Source organism: Thyridium curvatum, assembly GCF_004353045.1.
Source record: "Thyridium curvatum strain D216 chromosome Unknown NODE_8_length_716436_cov_74.480370, whole genome shotgun sequence".
Lineage (NCBI taxonomy): Eukaryota > Fungi > Ascomycota > Sordariomycetes > Thyridiales > Thyridiaceae > Thyridium > Thyridium curvatum.
In genome coordinates this window covers 573,495-591,992 of record NW_022156763.1, presented here as the reverse complement: position 1 = coordinate 591,992, position 18,498 = coordinate 573,495, and the positions used below count along the sequence as shown (strand labels likewise).

General features: G+C 55.0%; 5 protein-coding genes across 5 annotated transcripts; 2 read left to right on the top strand and 3 right to left on the bottom strand.

Moving 5' to 3' along the window:
- Positions 1-775: 775 nt before the first annotated feature.
- Positions 776-3,696, top strand: E0L32_002141 (uncharacterized protein; the record flags this gene model as incomplete). The annotated part of the gene is made up of 3 exons (XM_031136299.1): positions 776-1,612; positions 2,044-2,435; positions 2,508-3,696. The coding sequence occupies 3 exons, from the start codon at positions 776-778 to the stop codon at positions 3,694-3,696; spliced, it is 2,418 nt and encodes an 805-aa protein (XP_030989249.1).
- Positions 3,697-3,947: 251 nt separating this feature from the next.
- Positions 3,948-5,974, bottom strand: E0L32_002140 (uncharacterized protein; the record flags this gene model as incomplete). Its single annotated transcript, XM_031136297.1, has 5 exons — positions 3,948-4,078; positions 4,136-5,158; positions 5,229-5,574; positions 5,651-5,812; positions 5,870-5,974. 5 exons carry the CDS (start codon positions 5,972-5,974, stop codon positions 3,948-3,950), a joined length of 1,767 nt encoding a protein of 588 aa, XP_030989248.1.
- Positions 5,975-7,453: 1,479 nt separating this feature from the next.
- Positions 7,454-7,845, bottom strand: E0L32_002139 (uncharacterized protein; the record flags this gene model as incomplete). The annotated part of the gene is made up of 2 exons (XM_031136296.1): positions 7,454-7,703; positions 7,787-7,845. The coding sequence occupies 2 exons, from the start codon at positions 7,843-7,845 to the stop codon at positions 7,454-7,456; spliced, it is 309 nt and encodes a 102-aa protein (XP_030989247.1).
- Positions 7,846-9,515: 1,670 nt separating this feature from the next.
- E0L32_002138 (uncharacterized protein) lies at positions 9,516-13,376 on the top strand (the record flags this gene model as incomplete). The annotated part of the gene is made up of 1 exon (XM_031136295.1): positions 9,516-13,376. The coding sequence occupies one exon, from the start codon at positions 9,516-9,518 to the stop codon at positions 13,374-13,376; it is 3,861 nt and encodes a 1,286-aa protein (XP_030989246.1).
- A 467-nt stretch (positions 13,377-13,843) lies between these two features.
- Positions 13,844-16,556, bottom strand: E0L32_002137 (uncharacterized protein; the record flags this gene model as incomplete). Its single annotated transcript, XM_031136294.1, has 2 exons — positions 13,844-16,255; positions 16,320-16,556. The coding sequence occupies 2 exons, from the start codon at positions 16,554-16,556 to the stop codon at positions 13,844-13,846; spliced, it is 2,649 nt and encodes an 882-aa protein (XP_030989245.1).
- Between the last annotated feature and the right edge of the window lie 1,942 nt (positions 16,557-18,498).

The window sequence follows — 18,498 nt, the reverse complement described above, 5'->3', positions numbered from 1 at the left end:
GATCATCAGATGCTACCTCGCGGACCTTAATTCGCCGGGATTTCGGATAGATGAGGGGATGAGGGTCTGACCACGAGGCGAGGCCAATCCAGATCGGTTCTGCGCCTGCATTTGCTTCTTGCAATAAGAGGAGGATGACCCGTGGTGTTGTACGACTGTTGGTCTCTGCGAGATCTTTCTTCACTAAATTGTCAGGGGCACGGCCGAAGCTCGTTGAGGCCTAGCTCCGCATCAGCCGAAGCACTTGTCTTGGACGTAAAACGTGGCTTCGATTCAAGTGGAGTCACGGTTCGGCTGACTCTCTTTTGACAGATGTGAACTGTGCGATGGCCTATGTCAATCGTGATGCCAAGGTTCGTTCACGGAAAAGCTATCATGAGGGGCTTGTTTCCTTCTTGTGTAGATGATTTGGATGGTTTGGAGACACTTCAACACTGCAAAGTCCGGCTTGGGCATCCTCAGCCGCCAATTGGATGCACAAGCTGCTCTTCCTTGCATGGGAGCAGAGCAAATCTGAAATGATTCGTACGGCTGTTGACTGTGATTCGCGCGTAAAAAAAAGAATTGTTAATAGTCTGGTCGTCAAGATGATGTTGCTGACGCTCTTGCGGTCAGATTGTCAACGACAGGGCGTGTCCAGCGGGGAATCGAGCGCGAGTAATGGGAGAACCGCCCGATTTAACTAGGTCAACACCAACATCGCTTGATGGCTTTTGTCTCAGACAATGTTCCAGCGCTATTGCCCCAACGATCGCGTCTCGCAGTATCTACAACAATGACGCCGCCTCCGCCAGATGTCATCGAGGCCTTTGGTTTGAACGGGTCTCCTGAACCAATGCCTGGCGGGAGAGGCCTCTGTTACATTGTTGATCAGGTTGTCTTCAAGCCGTCAGACGATGATGTAGAGGCACAGTGGATCTCGAAACTAGTCGCGGATCTCCACATCAGCTCACAAACATTATATCGCCTCGCAGCCCCCATCTCCACTGTGAGCCGGCCTGGAACATTCCTCTTCAAGGGCTGGACTGCGTCTGCCTTCATGCCTGGGTCCGCATCGCCAAGGGGGCGCTTTGCGGACATATTCGGAGCTAGCCGAGCATTCCATGCCGATTTAGCAGTTCTTGTGCTGAGCAAGCCTGACGAGATCGGAAGACAGTCGAACAGATGGACCAAGGCAGAGAGCGTGGTTTGGGATGGTGTCGATGTGGACGAGATTGAAGGGCTTCACAAGGCGACATTGGCGCAATTTCAACCCTTGCTTGACAAGCTTTGCCAAGTTTGGCGGCCTCTCCCCGACGATATTCCATGTCAACTGATTCATGGCGACTTGACTGGCAACCTGCTCTTCGAGGAAAACATGCCACCCGTCATCCTCGACCATACCTTCTACTGGAGGCCGGCCGAATATGCCAATGCCATCGTGGTTGCGGATGGCCTCGCTTGGGCTGGTGAAGACCGGGGACTGGTCGATCTATACAAAGCGAACGACAATTCGATTCAACTACTGGTGAGGGCGATGTACTGGCGGTGCCTGACGTATGCCATTGATACGGATGTGGAGTGGATTCGGAAGGCTCTCCCAAATGCCGACTACCCAAAAGCAGTAGAGGTTGTATGCAGTGTTGCGAAGCCAGTTACAGTTCCAGAGCTGACATAGGTAATGAAAGCTCCGGACGAGGCTGTTATCTCACTTGCGTGTGAATTTATCGATGGCATTTTCAAAGAGAGAGGATAGTCACAAACTCAAAAGCAACTACAAGGCAATATTATATTGCATTTGACTACTCCACACTGAAATACTTGAAACTCGATCGAATTCATTCAGTATGTAAAGTACCTAGAATGAGGTGAGAGGATAACTAGTTAACCACAATTTGTGATTCTCTGCATAACTCACTAATGGATATGCAAAGTTGAAATTATGCAAGTAGCGGGGTTATGACGAAATGCAACTTGTCGCATGTGATGACCCACTAGGAAGTGTCCGCTGCTTCAGGTAGGTACCTAGGTCCTTTCACTGCTTGTAGTGAACTCTGAAAACAGACAGCCAGGACTACGCGACACCTCGACGAAGCCAATGTCGCCTCGTCTCTGACAAGGCTGATCTCCATGACAGCCGCGACCAAGCTCCACGCGGAGTCGCTGTCCCATGTGCCGTGGAAGATGCTCCCCTCCACGCCGACCCTCAGCTTCACCATCCCCAGCCTCCACGACGGCATCACCCTCGATTGTCGCGTCTTCCATCCGCGCTCGCTGACCATCTCCGGCTCCAGCTCCAGCTCCAGCTCTCGGTCGCCCGGATCATGGCGCAAGAACGTTGCTATCGTTGCGCACCCATACGCGCCCCTCGGCGGTAGCCAGGACGATCCGGTGGTGGACTTGGTGGCGGGGACTCTGCTGAAGACGGGCTTTGTCGTGGGCACATTCAACTTTCGGTACGTTGAGCTGGACGCTTGGATCAAGTTCTACTGTAGACATGCGAGACGGGCTGACACGTATGTAAACAGAGGTGCCCGCGGATCCGCAGGCCGGACATCGTGGACCGCCAAGGCCGAACGCGCCGACTACGCATCCTTCGCCGGCTTCCTCTTCCACTACGCGCACTTCCTCGACCCCTTCCCTCGCGACCTGACCCACGATAGACCGACATCACCTACCGGCCCTCCTCCATCTCCCGCCGCGATTCCTACCACACCGACGATCCCTCAGACAAGCAAAGAACCCCCCGTCCTCCTCTTCGCAGGCTACTCCTACGGCGCGATGGTCACCTCCCAGCTGCCTGCCCTGCACCCCATCCTCGAGCCCTTCGCGGGGCCCCTGACCGGCACTCCCGCCGCCGAGATCCGCCTGCGCGCGCAGCACCTCGCCGAGTCGCAGAACGCAGCCATCCACGCCGCCGTGCGCGCCGCGCGGTCCAGATCGCACGCGAGCCGCAACTCGCTCGGCGTGCGCGTCGGCGGCGACGAGGACCTGCTGCACGTGCGCAAGAGTCACGACGGCGGCGGCGGGCGCAGGTCCTTTTCTCTTGAGGATGCTGAGGACAGGATACGCAAGGGCGTTGCGGAGCTGGTGGCGCGCACGAGGCCAAAGCATGGCCACCACGCGCGGAGTCTGAGCTGGCGGTCGAGGCATAGGCATGGCGGCAGTGCCGGGGACAGCAGCAGCAAGGCGTCGTCAGCGTCGGTGGAGGATATACCTGAGGAGGCGGCCGGAGAGGGCAGCGAGGCCAAGGATTCAGAGCATCATCTTCCTGCGATTCCAGATCTGTATGCCCCGCGCGTGGCGTATCTGATGGTGTCTCCGCCCGTAGGCATGATGACCAACCTGGCGACCATGTCCTTCTCGCTGCCTTTCCTCAGGTCTCACAGCCACCATAAGGATCGTCGCGCCCCGGGCCACGAAGGACATGACAGCGACAAGTCGCTGTCCGACCCCGATACGGATGTCGACCCGGACCGCAAGCTCGTTCGAAACCCGTCGATGGTGATCTATGGCGACGCTGACAAGTTTCTGACGGCCAAGAAGATGCGCGCCTGGTGCAAGCAGCTGTCGGAGGCCGAGAAGGGACGGTCTCAATTCCGATCGCACGAGGTCTCGACGGCTGGTCACTTCTGGACGGAGGGTAAGACTCTTTACGTCTTGCGGGATGCTGTCGATGCCTTTGCCAAGGAGCTGCTCCAGGGAGAGAAACAGTAGGCTGATAATGGTGGCGGAATGTGTGCACGGCGGGTATGATCCCGGGCGAGCTGGTGGATCTTGGGACTTTGGACTTTGTAATGATTGAATGATACCCCTCTGTTGATGTCTATTTCTACTTCTGATCTTCTTACTCGTGCTAGGTCGCGTCTATGTAATGAGTGGTCCGCGTCTAAGCCCGCCATTCTGTCATAGTAACGCCAGCTCGACAAAGAACGCCTTCGCTCCTCTCATTTTGCTCTTCAACTATCTCATCCCTGCAAGTACGGTGGCCGGTTCCTCCCAACCCACGGCCCAGCCGGCCCAACCATCTCCGGCTTGAGATCACTAACCTTCTTCGCTCCAATGTTCCGCATCGTGTTGGTGATCTCCTCGTGCAGGACTATTCATTAAGTGTCAACCCAACCGCCTTTCGTACATAACAGCATGGACGACTTACTCTGTATAGCTCTTGTGACGCCCTCTTGCCCATGGGTGCCGTTGGCATACAGGAACGGCCTGCCGAGTCCCACAGCCTTGGCACCTAATGCCAGAGCCTTGACGACATCGGCGCCGGAGCGCACACCGCCATCGATCATGACATCGATCTTGGAGAAGATGTCGGGCCGCAGGACGCGCAGCTCGTACAGTATGTCGATGGGGGCCGGTGCGTAGTCTGCTTGGCGGCCGCCGTGGTTGGACTTGTGGCGTGTCAGTTGATAAGCATCGCGGTCAGGTGCGTAACGATTGGAATCTCTTACCAGTAACACGCCATCGACTCCGTGCTCGACGGCCAGCTGCACATCTTCAACACACTGGACGCCCTTGACGATTATGGGGAGCGTAGTGTTCTTCCTGATGAACGCGATGTCGCTCCATGACAGATTGTGATCCTGATATCCGCTGATGGCCTTGCCGACGGGCAGCCCTTGAGCAGGAGCGGTATCCGAGTTTGTAGGCTTGGCAGCCATGATGGCACTGTTGGCGAGCCTCTTGGTCTGCTCATCGAGCGTGCGCTTTGAGTCCCACGAGGTATCGACGGTGAACATGATGGCGCGGGCGCCGAGCTTCTCGACCTTGCGGAGGAGTGCTTCCGAAGCAGAGCGGTCTTTGTTGAGATAGATCTTTGAGATTGTCAGACGCCAGGACTTCAAAGTGGCAAATGGAAGCAACATTGGTGGAAGACGAACCTGGAATATCAAAGGCTGAGTCTCGTCCTTCCTTGCCTCAAAGAGCTCCTCGACAGCGCAACTCGCATTGGCTGATATTGCCTGCGCGATGCCGCAGTCTCCTGCAGCCTTGGTCAGGTTCAGTTCTCCCAGCGGATGCCCCAGCTTCGCCATCGCAGCCGGGCTGATGAACACCGGCAGGCTCGTCTCGATGCCCATGAACGTCGTTTCTGTGGACCCCTGGTTCATGTCGCCCGTCAGTATCCGCGGGCGGAAGAAGTACCGCCCAAAGGCATTCCGGTTCTCGTCGAATGCTGTTCCTCAGTTTCAGCAAATGCGCCATCACCCATACCAGACATGTGTGCCAAGAAAGAGCCAACTTACCCTTCCCTTCATCCGACGCACTCCGGTAGTACGCCCACGCTGTCCGGCTCAGCACCTTCTCAGCCCATAATTCAAAGTCCTGCAGCATGAGCATGTCCTGCGCGTCAGGCATCTCGGCCCTCGCGGCGCTGATCCGCAGCGCCTCCTCTTCTTCCGCATCGCCTGCTTCGGGCAGCGTCGCCAGGTCGAGCGGGCCCAGGCAGGCTTCAGGAGGGAGCGTGCCGAGCGCGTCGGATGGGTGCAGCGTGATGAAGACCTGCGTGGCGTCGCGGCCCGCGTGGAGGAGGATGGCTTGCGCGCCGCCGGGGTGCAGGGCGAGGAATGCGGTCACGTCGTAGACTTGGCCCTGTTTAGACCGAGACAATGGTGAGCGGGCTGCGGCTCTCTTTCGATCTATGGCTGGCTGGCGTGTCGTCACTTACATCAATTATCACCCAGCAGTCGTCTGCTGAGGTATGTTGTTGCACCTCATCGTAGGATATTGTCCCGGGCCGTGCTTCTCGTGCTCTTTGGGCTGGGGCTGGCAGTGCATGTTCTGGCCGTTGCTGGGTGTAGTACGCAAGACCAGCAACTGTAGCTGCAACCTGTAGATATCATGGTGTCAGCCGTAGCTATATCCCGTTACTGAGGGACTGTCCTACCGCCGTAAACAGCGCTCCGTACGCCGGTGGCCCTCCAAAGCTAGCTTTCCTGCTCGACGCCGCCGGCTCCTCGGCCCTTCGTGACTGAGTATGTTGGCTCCTCATGGTAGATCCTCTAGCAGCTCTATGCAAGCATCTACCACTAGACAAGCTACCTGGGGCACCGTTCCCTCGAAACCCTGGCCCCAACATCCGCGCACCACGCTTTACGACAATCATGGTGATCAAGCGTATTACAGTCGTCTTGGTGCATTGGCGAACTGCAAGACTTGAGGCATGACGGTACGTGGAGTAAAGGGAATAAAGAGGAGATAATTGTATTGTCTCCTCCCACCAATGCTTCTTCAGCGATATCGGCATCACTCCTGAAGGCATTGGCCAATACACGCACATCTTCCGGGCCGACGGCTTCGGCGCCAAGCAGACATGCCGGCAGCAGATCTCGCAAGGTACGACCGAGAAAATAAAAATAAAAATTCTTTTCCCTGTCTCAAAACCCACCTCCCATCCAGGCCTTCGCCACCCACGCGGCCCTGACCGCCCACCAGCGGTCCGCGGCGCCCTGCGAGCTCGAGGAGCACGACGACCTGAACTGCTTCGACGGCGGCTTTGTGGACCCATAACTTTGGCGCCAACAATCTGTGGGATGCCCACGCCCACGCGGGATAATTTGGGGGTGGGGCCGATGCAATCCCTCCATCTTTTGAGAGGCCGGCAGGATGGGTTTTTTTCGACCATTGCCTGCTATCAAGGGGGTAATAATTGTCTAGAGAACAGTCAAACCTAGGTCTCTACGGCTTTACTGTTAGTGCACATACTTTCCCGCTTGCCCGTCATGCAAGAATCCACTGAGATAATATGGCTTGAGAATTCAAGAATCCAGTCAGCCTTCACCCTAAGATCCCGACATTGGGATCCGATCGGGTCTCCGTATTCGTTTGGTCACTCGTTTTTTATTTGTTTCTACATAGATGGCGAGTTTATCGAAAACTTACAGTAAACTGTCACAAGCCACCGGGGCTCCAAACGTGCTCTCTACAAAGCTACGTAGGTCAATCACAGTGTTCATTTTATACAGCTAGTGAGAGGTCGCAAATTGCAGCATCTGGGTCAGCCACCAATATATATGGTATCCCAACTGGTGAGGAAAGCTCGGAACATAGCATTTGGCATTAATCACGTCGGTCAATTTGGCAGCACTAAGGGTTTCGCGACGGTTTGTAGTTGGAAGCGATGGAGAAGGAGACGGACTTCTTAACGAAAAGATGTTCGTAAACCTTAAAGATCATCTCATCACCGCAGCCCAAGAAACAGAAGCAGAAGGGGTGAGTGAAAGGAAAGAAAAAAAAAGAAGATAGTGATCCATTGGGGAGTCAAATGTGGTTGGGAAGGGGATGAAAGAAGGGAAATGCTAACTCGGTTCTCCGAGTAGTGGATAACACAACGTTGGCACCACTTAAACAATAAAAAAATATTCTGTCATCCTACACAATAACCAACAACTTCTGCTTCTTCCAGATGTCCAATGTGAACCATAAAGTCCGAACAACGCCAGCTTTATTGAGCTCATGTAACGACCACTGGCTACACGTCTGTGGCTGTGTTGTTGCTACTGTTGTTATTATCCCTGTTGCCAGCGGTTGCGGGATCGCTGCCCTGGATCTTGGGCAGGAGCTCGTCCAGGGCCGCGGTAGCTTGAGCCTGATAATGGGCAATCCTCTGCGCTGGGTTGCTTGTACTGTTCTGCGGAATATTCATGAAGACATTGTCGGGCTTGTAGTCGCTGACACGGGAAGCGGGCTGGGCTTTGGCCCTGCCTTGGTTCTTCTTCGAACTATAGTGGAACCTTGTTAGCTCATCAACTGTTCCGTAATGGCAAGTATGAACTCTGACGATAGAAGTCAGAGAGTTGTATACCTGTGATTAACTTGCTTTTTCGGCGAGAAGGATGTACTCTTCTCCAGAGAGGAAGGCATGATCGTTGTCACAGCACGAGGAGGTAAGAAGCGATTTAATTGAACTCAGTCGAGGTGCTTGAGGCAAGAGATAAAGAGGCGGGTCTATTGAGGGCGAACATATCCAAAACTTTCTGATCAACAGGGAGAAGTGTCTTTATATAGAGAAAACCGTAACCCTAATCATGCCAACCTCCTCATTGTTCCCCGGTAGACAGGAGTGTACGCCGATAAAACCCAGCACCTCGATGAAGAGGAAAGCGCCCCAAGGCCGCGATATTTGCCTCCAGTCGACTCAGAATTCCGGAATCCACCACTTGCAAAGCATCTTTGGGCATCAGTTACTCACATGAGCATCTGCCATTACGCCATGGATATCATACACCGTATTTGATTTGTTTGGGACTGGGAGACAGGCTCGACCTGTCCGGCGTCCAACAACCCTGGATCGGTGTCTTGCACGAGATTCTGAGCAGGGCGAGGCGAAGCTCGAATACCGCATTTGGGAGACAACCAATCATCACCCCTGTGGAAATAAAGAGCTTACAGCTGGCATGAGACCAGCGTCACTTCCACACCTTCATCCAAGCCCAATCTGCAATCCGCCCGCACCGAATTTGGAACCCAACCAATGAGGCTTGATACATAGCTTTGCTGGCCCCCCTCTGGCATTTGCCCGAGCTGCACCAGTTTGCAGGGATCCCATGTTATGCATGTCTTCCCTGCACAGAGCCTTAGGCACCACAGCTGCTCACTCGGGTGGGGCCGAATTTGGAAAGTGCCCAACCAGAGCCCAGGTCTATTCAGCTTGGCAGCCTGGTTGAACGTTGAGGCCACGCGAAGATAAAAGGGCGAAGCTCTCCTGATGTTCAGTCTGGTTTGCTCTTCATTATCCCTCACAATGCATTCAAGATGGCGAGCGATTCGTCTCAAAGGGAGAATCGACTACTTGTCGCCGACCCTTGGGTAAAATTCGAGCATATCATACGCGCAAAGTTCCATGACCTCCCGCTGCAGGGTGACAATGGGCTCATTGAATTCATGAGCAAGACATACAATTTTCGGAGATCGTACGTCGTCCTGGGTCCTTATGGCGTTCTGTTAGCTAACTAGTGGTGGAAAACAGGACCTCCCAGTATAGCACGCAGTGCCGAAGATGGGGGTTGAAGAAGAAGAAACAATCCAGCTCTCAAGAGCTGCAAGTGATGAACTCCAAGGTCCGAAAGGCAAAGTTGAGGAACCAGAGAATGCAGGTTTTCCAGAATGGAAGTCTCATACAAGGGAGAGTTCTACAAGACCGCGGATATATCGATACGGTTCAATGGAACAGGGTTAGAGGTAAGCAACACCGGGAGGTTCTAGTCAAGATCCAGCGAGACTAACTCATCGAAGGCTCGTCACCTCAGACACCTCCAAGCTTCACCTATGACGTTTCGTCACCCTTATTGAGTGGTCATATAACTTTGCCCTCCGACGACTTTCGGAGGTTGTTGAATACACGAGCAATAGGCTCAACCCGTAGGTGCTCCCTATCAACTATCAACAATTAGAATGGACAAACAAAGCTAAAAATCACAGGTCGGAAACTAGACCTTTTCAGACCGGGTCTAGTTCGCTTCCGAGACTTGGAAAGGTCGAGCTGGATGTGGTTATCCCAATCCACTGGCCTCCACCGTTCTCGGAGTGAAATCATGCTCGAAAAGACTGATGGAGAGCATCGAGACCAGGTTTTGCTTTCCCTGCTTGTGAACAAAGTGCACATTTGGAAGGGATCACTTGACCCTGAGCCTTTCCTGGAGGGTTTCCAAGAGATGGAACGACTTGGCATCCTTCCTTTGCTCCTGGAGTTCCAACATATGACAGCCAGGGCTCTTGTTGAATCGATGTGGAACCTTGCTTTCACATCAAGGTTTACGAAGGCCACTCGCTCTCTTCTGCTAGGAGGGGTCAATCCGAATGGAAGAGTCTGCATCTACCCGCCATGTCGTGTGCCTGTCACTCCCTTCCAGTTCTCCCTCCTTTCCGGCAATTTGTCTATGACAAACCTTCTGCTAGATTTTGTGGAGCGAGTCGATCAACCATACAGCGGCTGGATGAGCAGTTCCATTGTACTGGCTGTTGCCGGCTGGGCTAAGAGACAGTCCTTGGTTTCCAGGTTGCGGCCTCAACATCAATGGGACAAACGCCGCATTTACAGAGCTGTGAAGCTCCTCATAACCCGTGGTGCCAGTCTCGATATCTGCAAACTAGGTATCAAACTGGAGACCACTGACGATACTGATCTGCTTCATTATCCATTGCCTGATTCGCAATCGCCTCTTCAAATCTGCGCCAGATACCATTTACATGAGCTGGTCAATGTGTTTCTGAGTACGCAAAGCTTTTCAGCAGAGGAGGTGAACAAGGCACTTGACGGTACACTTCGAGGCTGGTGGACCAATCATATCATTTCCCATTCGGATGATCTAAGGACCCAATTCCCCTTGGCAACATTGTCTTCACTCTGGAGGTCAGGGGGAGATGTGAACCGGAGAGCGGATGTTGCAGATGGGCAAACGATGAGTGCCCTGGAGATCCTGGTACACGAGACCGCCTGGGCTAAGGAAGCAATTGATACCCTCCTGAGCTTGGGTGCCAAACCAACAATCGACGCACTCACAACGTGTCTCAGAATCGGGGACTACGAACTGTTCTCGCGTCTTGTGTCGCTAAACCCACGGCATTGGATATATCATCCCAAGTTCGCCATCGTGTTGCGACTTGTCGACAGAAGAGCTCTGAATTGGCTTCTTTGTTCTCTGTATGATATTCAATGCTTGGAAGTGAAAGCCGAGGTTCTGGCACTAATCTCCAAGACATGTCACCCCTTGGTCTGGAAAGAACTCCTCTCCCTTAGGCATGACGCTGTTCGAATTTTATTTGACCATAACAAGCTTTCAGACGCCAAAATTCTGAGTTCCATTCCTGTCGAGATCCTACAAAGACTCTTCGGTGTGCTCACAGAAAGCGATCGCAGCCTGTGTCCGATACAGCCCAGTTTCATTCATATGTCGGTAATGAATGAAAACGAACAGCTGGCGCATCGGCTCATAGAGTATGGGTTTGGCATGGACGAGGTAGTTGAAGTCGGCGGGATCCCCGACACAGCCCTTTGTGCTGCCATACGAAATGGCGCGACTGAAGTCGTGAACAAGCTGCTTATCAGAGGTGCTAAAACTGAAGTCGAAGCTGGGAGCTGTGCTTGCGGCCATGTGCGTCAGGTCAACGCGTTGGTGGCGGCGGCTGAATGTCATGACATGGCGCTGATGGGAAAGCTCGTTCAGAATGGTGCAAACATCAACAGTTTTGGAGTGTTTCGTCGACATCCAAGATTCTCATGGAAACTGCGCAATCAAGGGTATCTTACTTCTACCCTCGCTGGTCTCGGTGGCGACCCGTGCCAATGTTGTACTACACCTCTTGCGGTAGCTCTGGTCTCTGAGGACTGGCAATTTGTGCAGGCCGTGGTAGGCTTAGGTGCCAACCCGAACAACCCCCCAGAGCCAGCGCACGCTTCGACTCATCACTTGTCACCTCTGGCAGCTCTGTTCTGTACATTCACTGATGGGGAGCCTTTTAAGCTGCAAGCGGCAAGGTTGCTTCTTGACGCTGGGGCTGACCCTCGAGATGCCCCTGCGATTATGAGTAATGTCGCGGATGTCTCTGAGAGCGATTTATCAGCACTCCTATTACTGCTGGAGAGATCAGCCTCGACCGCGGTATCTGCAGCCTCTACTCCGCGGTCAGACTATGCTGCAGCTGCAGCTCTTGTGCAGGCAATCCGCTTGATGAATCCAGGTCTTGTTGGTAGACTTCTCGAGAGACAAATGTCAGGCGTCACTTCGACTTCTAAGAGCACATTTCCCTGTCCCTTCTTTTTGGCAGTTTCAGATCGGTTACTGCTAGTAGGGGAACCATTGCCTACGGTACGGACTACGATAGTGTCGCTCCTCTCAGATCACGGAAATGTTCCGAACCCAGTCTCACTGGGATGGGGAGGCAAGAAAATACTTCTACTATCCCACGCTTTGGGGCTTTCAGGAAAGGTAGAGCAGGATTTGAAGATCTCGAATCAAGGACGAGATATGTTTCATGTATTGCTTGACCGAATGAAGAGTCCCATGGATCAGGATCTCAAGCAATGCCTATTCATTAGCGCAACAGTCGACTCAACATCTAAAGCGGTCCAATCTCTATATGAGAAAGGCCTTGAACCGCAGAGACGACCGACCAAATTCCTCGACGTTCTTGATTCGATATGGAGTGGGCACGGCCATCAAATCTCGTCCAATGTGGCTCTGGTTGTTGAGGATGCGGTTCAGATGGCCGCATTGCAAGGGAATATTGAGGTTGTCAAAATCTTGCTGATGAACGGAGCTATGGCTGACAGGCCAGGAAACACCGCCAATGGGGCCACAGCACTGCAATTGACCCTTTTGCGGCGCAATAATGAAGTTGCTAGACTTCTGATTAGCCATGGCGCCGACATCAACGCGCCTCATTGCTCGACTGCGGGGAGAACCTGCTTGCAGATTGCTGCCGCGACCGGGGACCTGGACATGGTCAAGCTTCTGGTCCGGAAAGGCGCAGACGTCAACGCAAAGCCTCCACAGCGGAGGAGTTCAGTGTGGAAGTCGGGCGCTGTAAGCGCGCTCCAGCACGCAGTCAGAAGTGGTTCCTTGGACGTGGTGCGATACCTGGTCGAGCACGACGCAGACATAAATCTCGAGGCGGGTCCATTCGCTGGCGCTACTGCTTTACAATACGCAGCTACAGAAGGCGGGACCGGAATTGCCGAATACCTGCTCCGCCATGGCGCCAATGTAATGGCAGAGCCGGCTGCAAATCACGGAATAACGGCGCTTGAAGCAGCTGCAGAAGGCGGCAGAATCGACCTTGTGTACCTGTTGCTAGGCGAATTAAACAAGTACCTTGTGGACCATCGAGAGTGGATTGAGCAGGATTGTCGGAGGGCGTGCCGAAGAGCCGAATACTTTGGACATTTTGCCGTGCGAGATCTGATCATGGAGCACTTCGGTGACTTTGACTACGGCAATGTGGAGGCTTATGACTTGAGCTATCTGTGTTGGGCTGAATGGTCGGAGGATTGGTTTGATGACGATGAGGTGGAGTATTATGAGCTGAACCGGGAAATTTGGGAACCTGACGAATTAGAAGGTTCAGACATGGAAGATTCGGACATGGAAGCTTCGGACATGGAGGAATCGGATATGGAGGATGCCCGTTTGGAAAACTCGATCATGGAAGTCACCGGTGTGGAGGAGTTGCAAGCCGATGATTTGGACAATCCTGACGTGAGTGACCTTGAGAGCAGTCAACATATGGACATCGATACTTCCAATGTCCCCGTCGGCGTCGCATCTGGCGAGAGTATCACCCTCCAGGCAGGAACAGGAGGTGTTGATCACATGCAACAAAGCCCCGAGTCTTGGGACATGGTCGTCAACGAGGCCCTCCTTAACTATGAAATAGTGAGGTCTGTCTATGAGTAGGGCTTGGGGGCTTGGATTTTATGTCTTTTTAAGCGACTTCTCTTTTTCCCTCGTCGGTTTCCTGCTGTTCTCTTATCTTTTCTCTTCCCACCTCCCCTTCTTTCTCTCTTTTTTTTTTTCTGTTTCTTCTCATGTCCTTTTCCCTCCTCTCTTTCCCCTTCTGCTCTTTCTACTCTTTCCCTCCTTTCTTCTATCTCCTTTCCCCCCTGACTTCATCAGAAATATTTCAGCAGGACAGACCATCTCAAATTCAGCAAGCTTGCGTATAGCTAAGCATACATCAAATGCAAGGGTATTGAATTGCATCCTCGCCCCTCCTCTACAGAACAAGAACTATGCTATGCCCACTCCCATATGCTCCAACGTGACCCTACACCAAACAAATGCTAGCCAGACCCCGTCAGCGCCCAATATATGTATGATATGATATGCAAATGCTCACACCTCCCACCACCTCCTGCTCTCCATCACCCCTCAACATCCGTCCCCTGCCTCCCAGGCGAATCAACAAACGGATCCTCCATCATCCCACTTTCAACCCCAACTCCAACCCCAGAATACGGCTCCGGATCCGACGAGAACCCACCCCCATCGTCCTCCCCATTGCTCGTCATCCCACCTGCATCCACATCCCCATCCCTCGCCGCCTCGTCAGACGTGACGGTCCCGCCGTAACTCCCGGAACCCAGACCGCCAACCTGGCCATCGTCAGCCTCAGGCGGACTCAGCCCCACCTGCCCCATGACATCGTGGTGCCCGAGCTGCAACCCCTCAAGCGGCGTCCTACCCCGGCGGAACTTCATCGACAGGACAGGTGACTCGGTCCCAGCGTCCGACACCTCGTCCTCCTCCTCGTCCGAGAAACCCAGCTCCTCCCCTTCATACTCGTCGTCGTACTCATCGCCATCACCATCGTCGTCATACTCCCGCCGTATGCGCGTCATGTTCATCATGCCCGTCGGGACGTAAGCACCTACCCCCGCGGTGATCTTGGACGTCTGCACGGGACTCATGCGCCGCAGCGGCAGGGTGCTCAGGCTCTTCGAGTTGCGGCGGATAGGGTGTCCCTTAGTGTACTGCGATCCCGCGCCGGCACCAACGCCGCCGGCCAACCTGCCGAGGTTGAGATCCGGAGCGCCCCTACGCGCGGCGATGCTGGCGGGGTGGAACGTCGTCTCGACGCCCGACTCGTCCTCGGTAAGCAGCGTCTCCAGCTCCTGTAGGTTCTTCTGTCTCCGCGCGCCGAGTTCGATGTTGCCTCCCGAGCCCCTGCGGTGCCGGTGCGAAAAGTGCCCGCTGCCCTGGCCCAGACCGGGCGTCTGCCTCGCGGCCCGAATGCTCTCCCTCGTCAGGCCCAGCTCAGCGGACCCGGTAGCTAGCCTCCGCAGGTTCACCTGGCTGCTGCTGAACGCGACGCGCTCTTGCAGTACGAGGATCGCGCGGTCGATGGCGAGTTCCACGGCGCAGCGGTGTCGGATGCGAGCTAACTTGGGCCACGTGGCCCGCTCGCCGACGAGGCAGGCCTCGAGCATGAACTCGACGGTCGGGTTCTTGACGAGACGGTGGCCCCATTTGCGCAGGTCGATGCGCGGCAGGATGGTGATGTCACCTGTGTATTTCTGGCTGAGCATGCCGATCAGCCGCCCTGCAATGTCGGGCAGTACACCCGTTCGTACAACTGTGTCAAGCCACCAGACGGCTTCGAACACACCAAGGGAAAGACCTAGACGGAGCTGATTCTTAACAAAGGCCGAAACGTGCGCTAGTTGCCCAGCATCCGGATCGTCGACGGTATGCGGACTGTCATCGTCATCCACAAAGGGTACGATATGGGGATTAGCCTGTGACACGATGAAGTGGTTGACCTGAAAGAGCTCCGCTATCCTGGACAGGGGGATATCGCTGTCCATAGACCCATCAATCCAGCGCCGAGGTGAAGGGTGCCACGGAGCGACCTTGCCCGTCTTAGGATCTTTCCTGAGCAGTTCCGAGGCGGGAAATACACAGGGGACGGAGCAGGATGCCGTCACAGCCGACCAGATGACCACATTCGGCGCCGTGATGTAGTTGAGCAGCAACGGCACCTCGAAATCCGACGCGGGGGACACGGTAATGTTGAGAATCCTCCGCGTCCGGTGGTGCGCCTCCTGGAAGGTCATGTCGCCGAGCCACTCGCTCATGACCCGCACGAGATGCTTGTTGTCCAGCAGGCAGTGGTCCGACATGAGCCGGTGGAACTGCTCGCCCCACGTGTCTTCGCGGTCCTGGGCTTGAAACACAGCCAGGTCGCCAAAGGGGAACTTCTTTAGGACCATAGGTAGCTCCTCGTCCGTCTTGACGCAGGCGACGGCGGCGACGATGGACCCCGCCGACGTGCCCGAGATTATGCGCGGCAGCAGGCGCGCGTCAAAGAGGGCCTTGAGCACGCCGATGTGGGCCATGCCAAAGGTGGCGCCGCCGCTGAGGACGAGGGCGCTGCGGCCAAAGCTGGTACGGGCGAGGTACATGACGTCGAGCAGGTCGCGGTCAGTGAGGCCGTCGGGCATGCGACTGGGGCTGGCCGTGAGGCGCAGCAGGGCCTCGATGAGGTAGACGGACGACTCGACGTACCGCTCGACGAGCTTCTTGGTGCCCAGGTGGGAGTGGGCGTACAGCTCCGGGTCGGCCATGCCGCCCGTGTCTCTGGAGAGGGCGGTGCGGATGAAGTGGACCATGGCCGGGATGTCGCAATTGGCGGCGGCTTCTTGTAGGTGCTGGGTGAAGGACTCGATGAGGGGCACGTTGAGGTAGCCGGTCGAAGGGTCGTTCTTCCAGGCCTCGTTGCCCTCGAGGATGTCTAGTTCTCGCGCGGCGTCCTCCCAGACTTGTCTCGACTCGGCCTATGCGAGAGGGGCAATGTTAGCTGCTAGATCGCCATGCGCTTGCTTGGGTATTGTGGCCTACATTTTCCATGAGCAGCCGCAATATATGTATCCTCTCCTCCTTCTTCTGTTTGGCGTGTCGCTCCGCATCGTCGAGGCCATCCTGGCATTTGCGCAGGACCTGTGTTACCCGCTTGACGACACTTGTGGATTTGTTGGCGGGTTTGGAGGGCTGGAGGGAGGCGAGGAGGGACGAGTTGGAAGTCAGGTCATCGTGCAGGTGTTTCGACGTGGGAAACAACTCGAGGGTGTCTAACATGGTGAAGACGCGGCGGCATGGGAAGGGCGGTGTGGAGGAGGGAAGTCGTCACGGTCGTTCGTCTTGCGCCGGATGCGGCGGACAGGATGCGCTCAAGTTTGGATTCGGGATTGGCGATGAGGCAGAGAAGGAAGACACGGGGCGAGAATGGTCGGTTGAGGCTGAATGTCGCCGGGTTGAGTGGTTGAGTTCCAACTGGAATGCACGGTAAGAAGGCCGGGGAAACCGGTGGGCGCTCGAGCGGGACCCGCGATGGAGACGAGGCGACTGAGGAGTCGAAGACGGAAAATCACCAAGGAATGACAGAAGCGGTGTGGAAGATAAAAGGACTGGACCACATGCATTCGGTTTGTCGCGAGAGAGGACGTGATTGATTCCAGGGCATGACAATCACGAAGTTGTTGAGCACATACATTCAGGAAGGAGACTAGCAGAGCGCCATGGCGGCGGAAAGGGCGGGCGCAGGGGTCATCATCGTGATCAACGATGATGTAGCTGAAGGGAATGACATGTGGACACCGCTGGACAACTCCAGGGCTGCTGCTTGGGGTTTGGGGGGCACTGCAGGTGCCGAAAAACAAGCAAGACCCGACGAATGGCGGGCGTCTGATTGGTGGCTCAGTGGGTGGAATCGGGGAATTAGTGGGTGAGCTGGAGGGGTGGGTCCCGCCGAGGTGCGCTGTGTGTTTCTCTTTTTGGGGTGGTTCGCGGGGTCATCGGGGGAGCCACTCACCCACTCTGGGGGGTCATGCGAGCTGGAGAGAGGGTCTGATGATGCGGGATGTCTATCCATAGGGATGCGGCACGCCAGATCTCAGCCCTCTCTCTCTTTCTCTCTTGCCCGTGAGTAATCATATGCTTTTTGTTGGCACCCGTCTCTTGGTCTCGACCTCCCTCGACCTCTCTCGTGGGTTCAAAGGCCGAGACACCAAACTCTGTTCGCAGACAAATGACAGACTGACTGACTGCATTCGAGCGGTATATCCGTGGAAACAGGTTCAGTCCATTGCCGACCACACACATGCAAGGCTCGGGAATCGGACCCAGGAGCACCACCTGTCTCGTGTGCTTCTGGTACACGTCCGGACGCAGCAAGTCCGCAGTGCGTTGCATGTCACCGCTGCAGCGAATGACTGGTGGTGTGCATATGCAGGTAAATGACAAGTAGCTCGCGCCAGTCTGGCACCGGTCCCCAAGTAAAAGTAACCTTGGCTGTTGATTCTGTCTGTCTGGTCTGTTCTGTTGTCTGTCGCCCTGGCCAAAACTGCTCTAGTTCTTTTCTCATTCAAAGTGACGGCCATCCCGACAATCCGGCGTTGCTCCCCGTTCGCTCTCCCGGACGTGATCAACACTGTCTGTCTTGTCTTTGCCTGCCTGCCGACAGAAATAGCACTCCTTTGCTCCCACTGTTTTAGTTAGCGCCCGGCACCAACAGCAGCACGACACATCTACGGCCCTCCTTTGCCACGGTGACCGTGTCCGTTGGTGATGTTGGTCTGCACGTCTGCTCTCCCTGCATGCAAACGTGTGTTGATTGCTTGCGACCCCGTCATGCACAACAAGGGATGGCGGGAAAGTCGAGTGTGTGTCATCCTCCCCCCGTCCATTCAGCTGTCCGTCCGTCTGTCAGTCAAAAGAGGCGGTCGGGGTCATCACCGAGGTAGGTAAGGTATCTAGCTTCGCTCAAAGCACTTGACTGTATCCTGACCAGATTTTGGGCATCTGATGTCAGCGCCGCTTAGTCTTCTGCTTTCATCCAGTACATGTATTCATGCATCATGTACCTCAAAGACACGCACCGTCCGATGATTCATTCTGGTTGGTGATGGCAGCCGCGACACGCACAGCCACGAGTCAGGCTACCTCTTCAATTCCTCCGGGCAGTCCTCCAGCTGGTCGGGCTAGCCGTCAAGCCAGTCAGTGCAGTGGATTTAGGCAGCCC